Source organism: Equus caballus, chromosome 13 (genome assembly GCF_041296265.1).
Source record: "Equus caballus isolate H_3958 breed thoroughbred chromosome 13, TB-T2T, whole genome shotgun sequence".
NCBI lineage: Eukaryota > Metazoa > Chordata > Mammalia > Perissodactyla > Equidae > Equus > Equus caballus.
In genome coordinates, this window is record NC_091696.1 from 50,971,117 (window position 1) to 50,985,273 (window position 14,157).

At 38.1% G+C, this 14,157-nt stretch overlaps 1 protein-coding gene and 1 long non-coding RNA gene across 3 annotated transcripts in view; one reads left to right on the forward strand and one right to left on the reverse strand.

Moving 5' to 3' along the window:
* Window positions 1-6,916: 6,916 nt before the first annotated feature.
* The window catches only part of LOC138917185 (uncharacterized), a 39,832-nt gene continuing 32,591 nt past the window's right edge, over window positions 6,917-14,157 (forward strand). Inside the window, exons 1-2 of one of the 2 annotated variants that reach the window (XR_011424881.1) lie at window positions 6,917-6,992; window positions 7,890-10,321. This is a non-coding gene — a long non-coding RNA (uncharacterized lncRNA). Of the gene's footprint in view, window positions 6,993-7,889; window positions 10,322-14,157 lie in introns of those variants that run through there. The other variant, XR_011424882.1, reaches the window with a different exon arrangement.
* On the reverse strand, window positions 12,743-13,696 carry OR1F1F (olfactory receptor family 1 subfamily F member 1F). Its single transcript, NM_001391399.1, is given in 1 exon segment — window positions 12,743-13,696. A coding segment is annotated over 1 exon segment (954 nt).

Here is a 14,157-nt window from a genome sequence, read left to right on the forward strand (position 1 = left end):
AATGGTTTTACCACATGTTTCACCATTACACAACACGGTGACCATTTTCCATCCTCCTATAACAATTTCTTTGCCTGGTCCTGAGACCAATGTGACGTATTTTATGCTTTTTGTACAATACTCTCCACATCTGGTACTGAATAATTCAGTTATTGCTGCAGTGGTACTGTGGGAAAGATATCCCAAAACCCAGTGGATTATAGTATATGTTTATTTTTCTCACTCACGGGCCTGCAGGTTGGTTGAGGTAGCTCTGCTTCACTCTAGACTTCAGGTTGGATTCGGGTTTGATTCATATGCAGCATTCTGGAGCCTGGACTACAGGGGCAGCAGCTACCTGGTGAAGGTCCTTCTTGTGGGAATCACAGGAGTGCAAGAGCCAAGCCAAGCTGTGCAAGCAGGTTTAAGGTCTTATGTTTTGACTACTGACATTCTGCTGACTAAGACAAGTCACACAGCCAAGTTCAAAGTGAATAGAATAGGAAAGACTATGTTACCCCAAGAGGGGGTGGGGACTGAATATGTGCTCAACGGTAATCTATTACAAACAGTGATCAAAACAGATAAAATCCTTGTCCCCATGGGACTTACATTCTAGCAAAAAGGAAATTTAAAGAACTCAGAAATGGGAATAGTGTGGTCTGAATGGATATTTTTGTACATCTGAGCAAAGTTATATGCACAAGAATGTCTTATGCAGCACATTTGCAATGATAAAACACTGGAACAACCTAAATGTTCATCAATCACATTTATATGTCATATGTCAACTAAATAGGCTGGGAGTTCTTTATTTACTTATTTTGATAAATTTGATAAACATATGTTATACAGTTTTTTTTTTTTTTTTTTTTTTTTTGAGGAAGATCAGCCCTGAGCTAACTACTGCCAATCCTCCTCTTTTTGCTGAGGAAGCCTGGCCCTGAGCTAACATCCATGCCCATCTTCCTCTACTTTATATGTGGAACGCCTGCCACAGCATGGCATGCCAAGCGGTGCCATGTCCGCACCCAGGATCGCAACCGGCGAATCCCCGGCTGCCGAGAAGCGGAACATGTGAACTTAACCACTGCGCCACCTGGCCGGCCCCTATGTTATGCAGTTCTTAAAAAGAATGAGGTAAGTCCATATGTTTTAACAAGAAAAGTTAGAGCTGATTAAGAGTTTTTGGGTATCTCTTCTAAAAAAAGTTGTGCCAATATAATCCTTTATTTATTTATTTATGTATTTATGTATTTATTTCAGTTCATAATAGTTAAATCATTGTGAAATTTCAGTTGTACATTACTTCTTGTCTGTCACCATGTACATACTCCCCTTCACCCCCTGTGCCCACCCCCACCCCGCTTCCCCTGATAATCCCTGAACTGTTTTCTTTGTCCGTGTGTTTATTTGTATTCCACATATGAGTGCAATCATCTGATGTTTGTCTTTCTCAGTCTGGCTTATTTCGCTAAGCATAATTCCCTCCAGGTCTTTCCACGTTGTTGCAAATGGGGTGAATTTTTCCTTTTTTATGGCTGAGAAGTTCCATTGTATATATACACCACATCTTCTTTATCCAATCATCAGTCGATGGGCACTTGGATTGCTCCCATGTCTTGGCTATTGTGAATAGTGCTGCAATGAACATAGGGGTGCATATGTTACTTTGGATTGTTGATTTCAAGTTCTTTGGGTGGATACCCAGTAGTGGGATAGCTGGGTCATATGGTATTTTTATTTTTAGTTTTTTGAGAAATCTCCATACTGTTTTCTTCAGTGGCTGCACCAGTTTCCACTCCCACCAGCAGTGGATGAGGGTTACCTTCTCTCCACACCCTCTCCAACATTTGTTGTTTTTAGTCTTAGTATAGCCATTTTCACAGGTGTAAGGTGGTATTTTAGTGTAGTTTTGATTTGCATTTCCCTGATGATTAGTGATGTTGAACATCTTTTCATGTGTTTATTGGCCATCTGTATATCTTCTTTGGAAAAGTGTCTGCTCATATCCTCTGCCCATTTTTTGAACAGGCTTTTTGGTTTTTTGTTGTTCCTTTTTTGTGAGTTCCTTAGATATTATGGAGATTAACCCCTTATCAGATATATGATTTGCAAAAATTTTCTCCCAATTGATCGGTTGTCTTTTTGTTTTGATCCTAGTTTCTTTTGTCTTGCAGAAGCTCTTTAGTCTGATGAACACCCACTTGTTTATTTTTTCTCTTGTTTCCCTTGTCTGAGAAGATATGATATTTGAAAAGATCCTTTTAAGTTCGATGTCAAAGAGTGTACTACCTATATTATCTTCCAGGGGTTTTAGGATTTCAGGACTTATTTTCAAGTCTTTGATCCATTTTGAGTTTATTTTTGTGTATAGCATGAGATAATGGTCTACTTTCATTCTTTTGCATGTGGCTGTCCAGTTTTCCCAACACCATTTATTGAAGAGACTGTCTTTTCTCCATTGTATGTTCTTGGCACCTTTGTTGAAGGCTAGCTGTCCATATATGTGCAGTTTTTTGTGTTTTTTTTTTTTTAATTGGAACCTGAGCTAACAACTGTTGCCAATCCTCTTTTTTCCCCCCTGCTTTATCTCCCCAAATCCCCCCTGGTACATAGCTGTATATCTTAGTTGCAGGTCCTTCTAGTTGTGGCATGTGGAACGCCGCCTCAACGTGGCCTGACGAGCAGTGCCATGTCCGTGCCCAGGATTCGAACCAGCGAAACCCTGGGCCACCGCAGCGGAGCGCACAAACTTAACCACTTGACCACAGGGCCAGCCCCTATGTGCAGTTTTATTTCTGGGATTTCAGTTCTGTTTCATTCATCTGTGTATCTGTGTTTGTACCAGTACCATGCTGTTTTGATCACTATGGCTCTGTAGTACATTTTGAAGTCAGGGATTGTGATGCCTCCAGCTTTGTTCTTTTTTCTCAGTATTGCTTTAGCAATTCGGGGTCTTTGGTTGCCCCAAATGAACTTTAGGATTCTTTGCTCTATTTCCATGAAGAATGTCATTGGGATTCTGATTGGGATTGCATCGAATATGTTGATTGCTTTGGGCAGTATGGACATTTTAACTGTGTTTATTCTTCCAATCCCTATGCATGGAATCTCTTTTCATCTCTTTAAGTCATTATCTATTTCTTTCAATAATGTCTTACAGTTTTCATTGTATAAGTCCTTTACCTCCTTAGTTAAATTTATTCCTAGGTACTTTATTCTTTTTTTTTTGCAATTGTAAATGGAATTGTATTCTTGAGTTCTCTTTCTGTAAGTTTGTTATTAGAGTACAGAAATGCAACTGATTTTTTACTCTGCAACTTTACTGTAGTTGTTAATTATTTCTAATAGTTTTCCGATGGATTCTTTAGGGTTTTCTATATATAAGAGCATGTCGTCTGCAAACAGTAGAGTTTCAGTTCTTCACTCCCTATTTGGATTCCTTTTATTCCTTTCTCTTGCCTAATTTCTCTGGCCAAAACCCCTAGTACCATGTTGAATAAGAGTGGTGAGGTGGGCATCCTTGTTTTGTTCCTGTTCTCAGACAGATGGCATTCAGTTTTCCCCACTGAGTATGATGTTGGCTGTGGGTTTGTCATATATGGCCTTTATTATGTTGAGATAATTTCCTTCTGCCCCATTTTGTTAAGAGTTTTTATCCTAAATGGCTGTTGGATCTTGTCAAATGCTTTCTCCATCTATTGAGATGCTGCATCTATTGAGATGATCATGTGGTTTTTATTCCTCATTTTGTTAATGTGGTGTATCACGTTGATTTATTTGCGGATGTTGAACCATCCCTGTGTCCCTGGAATAAATCCCACTTGATCATGATGTATGATCTTTCTGATGTATTGCTGTATTCAGATTGCCAATATTTTGTTGAGGATTTTTGCATCTATGTTCATCAGTGATATTGGCCTGGTGTAGTTTTCCTTTTTTGTGTTGTCCTTGTCAGGCTTTGGTATCAGAGTGATGTTGGCCTCATAGAATGTGTTAGGATGTATTCTATCTCCCCTAATTTTTTGGAATAGTTTGAGAAGGATAGATATTAAATCCCCTCTAAATGTTTGGTAGTATTCCCCAGGGAAGCTGTCTGGTCCTGAGCATTTATTCTTTGGGATGTTTTTGATTACTGTTTCAATCTCTTTACTTGTGATTCATCTATTCAGATTCTCTGTTTCTTCTTGATTCAGCTTTGGGATATTGCAAGAGTCTAAGAATTTATCCATTTCCTCTAGATTGTCCATTTTGTTGGCATATGGTTTTGCATAGTATTCTCTTATGATCCATTGTATTTCTGTGGTATCTGTTGTTATTTCTCCTCTTTCATTTCTAATTTTATTTATCTATCTGAGCTTTCTCTCTTTTTTTATTTGTAAGTCTGGCTAGGGGGTTGTCAATTTTATTTATCTCCTCAGAGAACCAGCTCTTTGTTTCATTGATCCTTTCTACTGCCTTTTTTTCTACTGCATTTATTTCTGCTCTGATTTTTATTATTCTCTCCTGCTGACTTTAGGCTTTGTTTGTTCTCCTTTTTTTAATTCAATTAAGTGCAGTTTGAGATTGCTTATTTGGGCTTTTTGTTGTTTGTTAAGGTGAGCCTGTATTGCAATGAATTTGCCTCTTAATACAGCTTTTGCTGCATCCCGTATGAGTTGGTATGGTATGTTTTCATTTTCATTTGTCTCCAGATATTTTTTTATTTCCCCTTTAATTTCTTAAATGATCCATTGCTTGTTCAATAGCTTGTTGTTTAGTCTCCAAATCTTTGTCCTTTTCTCAGCTTCTTTCTTGTAATTAAATTCTAGCTTTATAGCATTGTAATCAGAAAGGATGCTTGTTATTATTTCAATCTTCTTAAATTTATTGAGGCTTGCCTTGTTTCCCAACATATGGTCTATCCTTGAGAGTGCTCTGTGTGCACTTGAGAAAAACATGTATTCTGCTGGCTTTGGACAGAATATTCTATATATGTCTATTAAGTCCATCTGGACTTAATAGCTTTTCATTTAATTCCACTGTTTCCTTGTTGATTTTCTGTCTGGATGATCTATCCATTGATGTGAGTGGAGTGTTGAGGTCCCCTACTATTATTGTGTTATTATTAATGTCTTCTTTTAGGTTTGTTAACAGTTGCTTTATGTACTTTGGTGCTCCTGTGTTGGATGCATAGATATTTATAAGTGTTATGTCTTCTTGATGGAATGTCCCTTTGATCATTGTATACTGCCCCTCTTTGTCTTTCTTTTCCTGTCTTATCTTGAAGTCTGCTTTGTCTGATATAAGTATTGCAATATCTGCTTTCTTTGGAGGTTTGCCATTAGCTTGGAGTATCGTCTTCCATCCCCTCACTCTGAGCCTCTGTTTGTCATTGGAGCTGAGATGTGTTTCCTGGAGGCAGCATATTCTTGGGTCTTGTTCTTTAATCCATCTCACCACTCTGTGTCTTTTTTTATTAGAGAATTCGATCCATTTATGTTTAGGGTGAGTATCGATATATGAGGGCTCAATGCTGCCATTTTATCACTTGTTTTCAGTTCTTCTGCATTTCTTTTGTTTCTTGTCCTGTGTATTTTAGTCTACCAATAAAGTTATGTAGTTTTTTTACGCTGTGTTTCTTTGTTTTCTCCTTATTATTTGTGTCTCTGTTCTGCTTTTCTGTTTAGTGGTTACCCTGAGGTTTGTATTCAAAATCTCGTGGATAAGATAGTCCCTTTTCTGATGGCCTCTAATTACCTTAGACTAAACAGATTCAGTCCCTTTCCTCTTCCCCTCCTAAGGTGTTTTTCTCACATCTTATTCCATTTTGTGTTATGAGATTATGGTTAAAATGACAAGATTATCTTTGTTTTTGATGTTTTCCTTCCCTTTGTCTTTAATGCTATATTTGAGTATTTGCTATCCTGCTCTGATTCTGTCTACCTACTTAACTCCTTACTCTGTGCTTTGTACCCCTTTCTCCCTTTTCTTTTCAGGTACGATGGCCTTCTTGCACATTTCTTGTAGTAGGGGTCTTTTGGCTATGAACTCCCTTAGTTTATGTTTGTCTAGGAAAGTTTTTATTTCTCCATCATATCTGAAGGATAGAATATTCTTGGATGCAAGTTTTTGTCCTTCAAAGATTTGAATATGTCATTCCAGTGTCTCCTAGCCTTTAAGGTTTCTGCAGAGAAATCCGCTGAAAACCTGATGGGAGTTCCTTTGTGGGTTATTTTCTTTTGCCTTGCTGCCCTTACTTTTCTTTCTTTGTTGCTCAGTTTTGCCAGTTTCACTACTATATGTCTTGCAGTAAGTCCTCTTACATTGACATATTTAGGAGATCTGGCAGCCTCTTCCACATGGATTTCTTTCCCCAGGTTTGGGAAGTTCTCTGCTATTATTTCTTTGAACAAGCTTTCTACTGCATTCTCCTTCTTGAATACCTATAATTCTTATGTTGCATTTCCAAATTGAGTCGGATATTTCTCAAAGACTTTCTTCATTGCTTTTTAGTCTTAGTTCTCTCTCTTCCTCTATCTGGAGCGTTTTGACATGTCTATCTTTGATTACGCTGATATGCTTCTCTATGGTGTCTGCTCAAGCACTCAGGGAACCCATATTTTGTTTTATTTCTTCCATTGTGTCTTTCATCTCTGATATTTCTGATTGATTCTTCTTTAGAGTTTCAATCTCTTTTGTGAAGTAGCTTCTGAACTTGTTGAATTGTTTCTCTACATTTTCTTTTACCTCATGAGTTTTTTGATGATCACTCTTCTGAATTCTTTGTCATTTAGATTACATATTTCCACATCCTCAGGGCTGATTTCTGGGTACTTGTCATTTTCTCTCTAGTCTGGAAATCTAATATAATGGTTGCTATTGCTAGAGGGCGTGGCTCTGTTTTTTCACATCCTGGCATTATTAGGCCACAGTTGCCACCTATTGCCACTGGGTGGGGATCAAGAGCCATGTATTCTGAGCCCTCTGTCTTCAGTGGAAACCCCAGGGGCTGGAGCCATGCTGAGCAGGTAGGGGGAGGGGTGTTTTCTCCTGCATGCTCTCTGGGTTTTCTCCCTCTGCTCTCACTATCTGCTCTCCTGGGGTGATTGGCTTGATTAGGTCACCCCACACACACAAGGTTTTGCCCCGGTAGAGGGCTTCCCTCTAGGCTGCAAGGGCCCTCTGGAGTCCTTGATGTTCCCGTGAATGAACATCCCCTCCCCCATTGCTTCCCTCTCAGAGGCCTCCCACAGTCTGGACTGCAGTCTTTAGGGGAGGGAACGAAGTTATCTCTTACCCTATTCCACCTCCTCTGAGGGGGCCTCCAGCCTTTCTGCCCTCCATTGTATGGCTGTGTGGGTCTCCCCGATATTTTGTGTTGTGTTTGGATGTCCTCTGTTGAAGTATGAATGTTTTTCTCATTGTATATTGGAGGGGAAAGATTTCTGAGAAACTCATCCTGCCATGATGTTAACATCACTCCTATAATCCTTTATCTTTATCTACACAAAAGGGATCATTCTGTAAAACACTTCAAATTATATCTTACAAATTCTTCCCACATCAGAACTCATAAATCTACTGTCTTCTTTAAGTGGCTGTATTGTATTCCATTGTAAAGTTGGCTCATAATTTACTGAATTGCTCCCCTTTAGATGGACACTTGGGGTTTTCCAAGTGTTATGTCTATGCATGCTTATAATAATAAACATTCCTATACCTGTATCTTGGCATAATTTTTCAAGAATAACCTACCACATATTGCAAAGTATTATAAAGCTTAAAAAAGCCTCAAACTAAAATATCATGGTATTAGCATAATAATAATAGCTCAGCCAATGTATCAGAACAGAGAATCTAAAAATATATCTATATCTATCTATATTTCTATTTATATATCTATATATCTTTATATGAATTCACAGAGTCATTCAGAGGATGTCCTTGGTCAAGGAGCCGGATGTGTCAGAATCCTGCTTCCACCATGTCCTAACTGCAGGACCTTGAGACAATCAATCTCTCTAAACCTGGGGATGGCCTTGAGTGGGGATGGTAATGATACTTACCTCATAGCTACAACTATTAAAATAGATATTATAGAGAAAATTCTTGGCCAACTGCCTAGCACATAATAAGTTCTCAACACACATTAGATATTAGATTAGTATTTTGCTAATGATAAAAGTGATGTTACAAGTAAGTGAAGTAAGGAGAGGTTATTAAAAAGTAACTGGAGTGTTGGAGAGGATGTGGAGAAAAGGGAAACCTTATACTTTGCTGGTGGGAATGTAAATTTGTACAGCCACTATGGAAAACAGTATGGAGAGTCCTCAAAAAATTAAAAATATGATATAGCTATTCCACTTCTGGGCATTTATACAAAGAATATGAAAACACTAATTTGAAAAGATGCATGCACCCCTATATTCCTTGCAATATTATTTATAATAGCCAATACATGGAAACAACCTAAGTGTCCATCAGTGGATGAATGGATAAAGAAAATGTTATATATATAATGGAATACTACTCAGCCATAAAAAAGATGAAATCTTGCCATTTAGAACAACACTGATGGTCTTTGAAACTATTAAGCTAAGTGAAATAAGTCAGACAGGGAAACACAAAGACCATGTGATTTCACTCATATGTGGAAGGTAAACAACAACAAACAAACACATAGATACAAGAATAGATTGGTGGTTACCAGAGGGGAAGGAGATCGGGGGAGGGTAAAAGGGGTAAAGGAGGACATTTGTACGGTGACAATGGAAACAAGTCTTTTGGTGCAGAACAAGATGTAGTGTATACAGAAGTCAAAATATAATGATGTACACCTGAAATATATACAATGTTATAAACCAGTGTCACCTCAATTTAAAAAATGTAACTGGAGAAATTTTATAAATATATGAAGAAATGAAATTAGAGCCATAAACACAAATTATTGATTTAAACTGTAAAAACTAAAAACAACTAGAAGAAAATATAGGTGGAGATTTAAATAATGATAGAATGAGGAAGAAAATATAAAGCAAAAGAGAAGTGGAAGAAAACACAAAATAAATGCTTGCTAGTTTTAATAATATAAAATTAAAATATATAATATGTCCAAAAAGCCATTAATAAAACCAAAAGGCAAAGTATAAACTGGGGAAAGCTAGTTGCAGTATTTGTGAAAAGGTGTAAACATGCTAAAAAAAATATTGTTTAACCATTTACTATTGAGTCAACATTTAAAGAACTCTCACAAATAATAAAAACAATTTAAGAGAAAAATGCTCAGGAAAGAAACTGTAAATCAAGAATACTAAATCCAGCAAAGCTATCTTTCAAAAACAACGGTGACAAAAACTTTCCTAGGTAAACAAAAACTAGGAGAATTTGTCACCAGCAGACCTACTTTACAAGAAATACTAAAAGAACTCTTTCAGGCTAAAAGCAAGTGACCTGAGATGGCAATTCAAATCCACACAAATGAAACAAAAAGTACTGATAAAGGTGACTAATTAATTATAAAAGATACTATAAGTGTATTTTTTCTCCTTTCCTTTCTTAAATGATGTAAAAAGCACTTAGATAAAATAATATATATGTAATGTGTTGTTGGGCCTATAGCATATAGAAATGTAACATGTGTAATGTATTTGCCAATAAAATCACAAAGGAAGTGAGTGGGAGTAAAGTTGTAATGGACTAAGGAAATGACCACAGATGGTAAAGTAGTAATTATAACAATGTATTGTGGGGCTTGTAACATTGATAAATATAAAATGGAAAGGAATAATACATAAATAATACTCAAAAAGGGGAAAGGAAATACAGCTATAGGAGGATTTTTATGTATCACAGGAATTAAGCTAGTATAAATCTGAAGCTGATTTTGATCATTTAAGATGTATGTGGTAAAACCTAGAGCAACCACTAAACAAGTCCAAAAAATATAGTGGAAAAAGTCACTACTGGGGTTAAAATGCTACATTAGAAAATATGCACTTAATGCAAAAGAGAGCAGTAAAGACACAAGACGTAGAAAACAAAAAGCAAATGGCAAGCATAAATCCAACTGTATCAATAATAATGTTAAAGGGATGTGTATTAAACAATCCAACCAAAAGGCAGAGATGGTCACACTGGATTAAAAACACAATCAAAGTATATGTTGTCTAGAGGGTACAGACTTTAGATTCAAAGACACAAATAGGTTGAAAGTAAAAGGATGGAAAAAGATATATTGTGCAAACAGCAACCACAGGAAAGCTGGACTGGCTAAACTAATACCGGACAAAATAGACATTAAAACAAAAAATGTTACTATAGATAAAGAGGGACATTTTATAATGACAAAAGAATAAAACAGGAATATATTACAATTATAAACAAACATACATCTATCTAATAACAGAGCAACAAAATACATAAAACAAAGGCTGAGGATTTCTTTCAAACTTTCAAGGAAGAGGTACTTTCTATCTTATAATGAAGAATTCTTGAATATAGGCTGAAAATTGAAAATGCTACTATTTATTCCTTTAGGCAAATATATCAACACAAAAATATGATAAATATAAAAAAATCATACGATAAACTCAGAAACAGCCTCTGATTCTGAATTCTGTCAGTTTTCAAACAAGATCTCCTCTTACCTATCTCTTTGAAATTAATCCTTTTTGTTCCTCAAAATCCAGACCATCCTGTTCAGGGATGTTTTAACCAGTTTCATATATATGTCAAATTTTTATTTTATGCAATAATTTTCAAAATAAATTTAAAGTCATACTTTTAAATAGTAAATTTAATTTCTGTTTTAATTTAGAAACAGAATTACTAGTGAGTATATTTTGCTAGAACAACTCGATGGAAATGTATAATAGTAAAATAATATTGTGGAGACTAGATAGCAATTTAGAAAAGCTTTATTATCAAATGAAAGTGGGAAATCAGGATGTAAATTGGTATCCATGTAAAATATCTCAGTGCCTTGACTTAAATGGAACAGAGGGTGGAAAAAAAGATGCAGTTGATTGACATGGCTGGGCACTGAGATTTTGGAAGACATTTCTTTCTTGTTTAACTTACCCATATTCCTGTTGTAATGGAGTGTGATACATAAAACTCAGATAAGAAGATAAAAATAATTAGCTTGAATGTGTGGCAGAATTAGGGCTTCCTAGACCCTCTCCTGCCCCACCACCAGTCTGACCCTCCCATCAGATGTGCTCATTATCTCTGTCTCTGTTGTAAGAAAGAGAAATCAGCCCTGATATCCAGGAGCTGGCCTGGCACTCACAGCTAGGTCTTGGTGCTCTCCTGATGAACACAGAGAATTTCACAGTATCATACAAGGCCACTCTGTGACTGTTAATGGAGCAAGATAAAACAAGACCACTCTGTAATTATGTCTGAACACAAAAACATGAACACTGTCCAAGCCACAAAAATGAACAAACTCACCCTGTGATGGCTGATATGAGTGACTGTATTTTTTTTGCCAATCACAGCTTTGGCCTCAGCCTAGTCTTCCCTCCTTGTAGATAAAATACATTAAGACACACAATAAAAATTATCCCCACTTTAGCTTCCTCAAAAAACTAAAAATAGAACTACCATACGATCCAGCCATCCCACTACTGGGTATTTATCCAAAGAGCCTGAAGTCAGCAATCCCAAAAGTCCTGTGCACCCCAATGTTTATTGCAGCACTGTTTACAATAGCCAAGATGTGGAAGCAACCTAAGTGTCCAGCAACAGACGAATGGATAAAGAAGATGTGGTACATATATACAATGGAATACTACTCAGCTGCAAAACAGAACAAAATCATTCCATTTGCAATAACATGGATGGACCTTGAGGGAATTATGTTAAGTGAAATAAGCCAGCGAGAGAAAGAAAATCTGTGTATGACTCCACTCATATGAGGAATTTAAAATTATGGACCAAGAACAGTTTAGTGGCTACCAGGGGAAAGGTGGGGTGGGGGGTGGGCACAAAGGGTGAAGTGGTGCACCTACAACATGACTGACAAACATTAATGTACAACTGAAATTTCACAAGATTGTAACCTATCAATAACTCAATAAAAAAAAATTATCCCCACTTTGTGACAGCATTTAATCCTCAGCAAAGACCCAATTCCTCAAATCCTCAAAGTAAACTCACGCAAACTCGTCTTTTTTTTTTTAAAGACTGACACCTGAGTTAACAACTGTTGCCAATCTTCTTTTTTTCCTGCTTTTTCTCCCCAAATCCCCCCAGTATCTAGTTGTATATTTTCTTTTAGTTGTGGGTCCTTCTAGCTGTGGCATGTGGGACGCCGCCTCAGCACGGCCTGATGAGCGGTGCCGTGTCCGCACCCAGGATCCAAACCGGTGAAACCCTGGGTCGCTGACGTGGAATGCGCGAACTTAACCACCCGGCCATGGGGCTGGCCCCAAACCTAAGTCTTTTAATAAGTCCTTTCTAGCACTTTCCTACTAAGATGCCTCAATATTCCCCCATGGTGTGTGTTCTCCTTTGTTATAATGAGTAATAAACCCAATTTATTCAACAAGGAGCATGTCCCTGGGTTTTGGCTGAAAGGCATTGCCAGTTGGAATAGTCAAGTTATTTGGTAAAAGGATCTCTCTTTCCATCTTTAACCTGAAGAGGCTGTATCAAGTTTTGTTCTCCCAAGATCGATAGTAGATAGTTTTCTTACAAGAAACGAATGCTACTTTTTGTGCAATAGAAGAAAGGGACGTGGTTTTCTTGGAAATAAGTTCCCTCTGTGATTTTCTTAGCCCATTTCATTGTTGAGTAGAAAAAATTTCATAGCAACCACTTTTCCAAGAGCCCCCCTTATGTCTTTGTTTCTCAGACTGTAGATGAAGGGGTTCAGCATGGGGGTCACCACTGTGAACATCACAGCAGCTGCTATATCTGTCTCAGCAGAGTGGGAGAATAAAGGGTTGAAATACAGAAATATGATGGTGCCATAGAAGAGGAAAACCACAGCCAGGTGGGAGCCACAGGTGGAGAAGGCTTTCCACCTTCCCTTTGTGGATGGGACTCTCCAGACAGCACAAGTGATAAGGATATATGATACCAGGATGCAAACAAATGGAGCAATCATTATCAGCCCTGCTTCAATAAGAATCATCATCTCATTGAGGTATATGTCAGAACAGGAGAGTTTCAGGAGGGGGGTCGCATCACAGAAGAAGTGGGGGATGGCATTGTCTGCACAGAATGAGAGTCGAGCCATCAGCAGGGTATGCAATAGGACATCCAGGTTGGCAATGACCCATGACCCAGAAACCAGCAGGGCACAGAGCTGGGGGGTCATCTTTGTTAAGCAGTGTAAGGGATGGCACACAGCAACAAAGCGGTCATAGGCCATCACAGTCAGAAGGAAATTGTCCATATCCACGAACATGAAAACAAAATACATCTGTGTGAGACACCCAGAGAAGGAGATGGTCTCAGTCCCAAGTATGTGGTTGGCCAGCATCTTGGGGACAGTGGTGGAGGAGAAGCAGATGTCCACAAAGGACAGGTTGCTGAGGAAGAAGTACATGGGAGTATGCAGGCGGGAGTCCATGCTGATGGCCAGGAGGATGAGCAGGTTGCCCAGGACTGTGGCCAGGTACATGCTCAGGAAGAGCATGAAGAGGAGCTGCGGCTGCTGGGGCTGCCTGGAGAGCCCCGGGAGGAGGAACTCGGAGACACTCGACTGGTTTGCCCCTCTCATGGCCTGGACTCAGATGCAGGGATGAGAGGCAGAGGTCAGAAACCTAGAAGCTAAGGGTTTGGATGTAACAATCCAAGCTCCATCCACAGTCATATTAACAAAACCTGTATTAGAGTTGCTCAGTCAGGATCTGCCCTTAGTCCCTATATCCTCAACTTCCAACTCCCCATCCTCCATGATGCTGGTCCCACTGGACTCATTTTAAAAGTTTTATCAAATATAAAAACAACACACAGGCACATACTAAGTTCTTCTCTGCCATTATGTATGTCTCTTTTAACATTCCCAGGCTTTCTTCTACTTCTTAGTAGCTCTTAGAGACAAGACAAATGGCTGATTATTACTGGGTTTATCTCAAGCTCCAGCTGATGGATTCAAGACTCTTACTATTACTCCCCAGATCTGGAAGATTTAACAAAGGAGAGTCTTCAAAGAACTTCACGCATTAGTAAAGAAACATT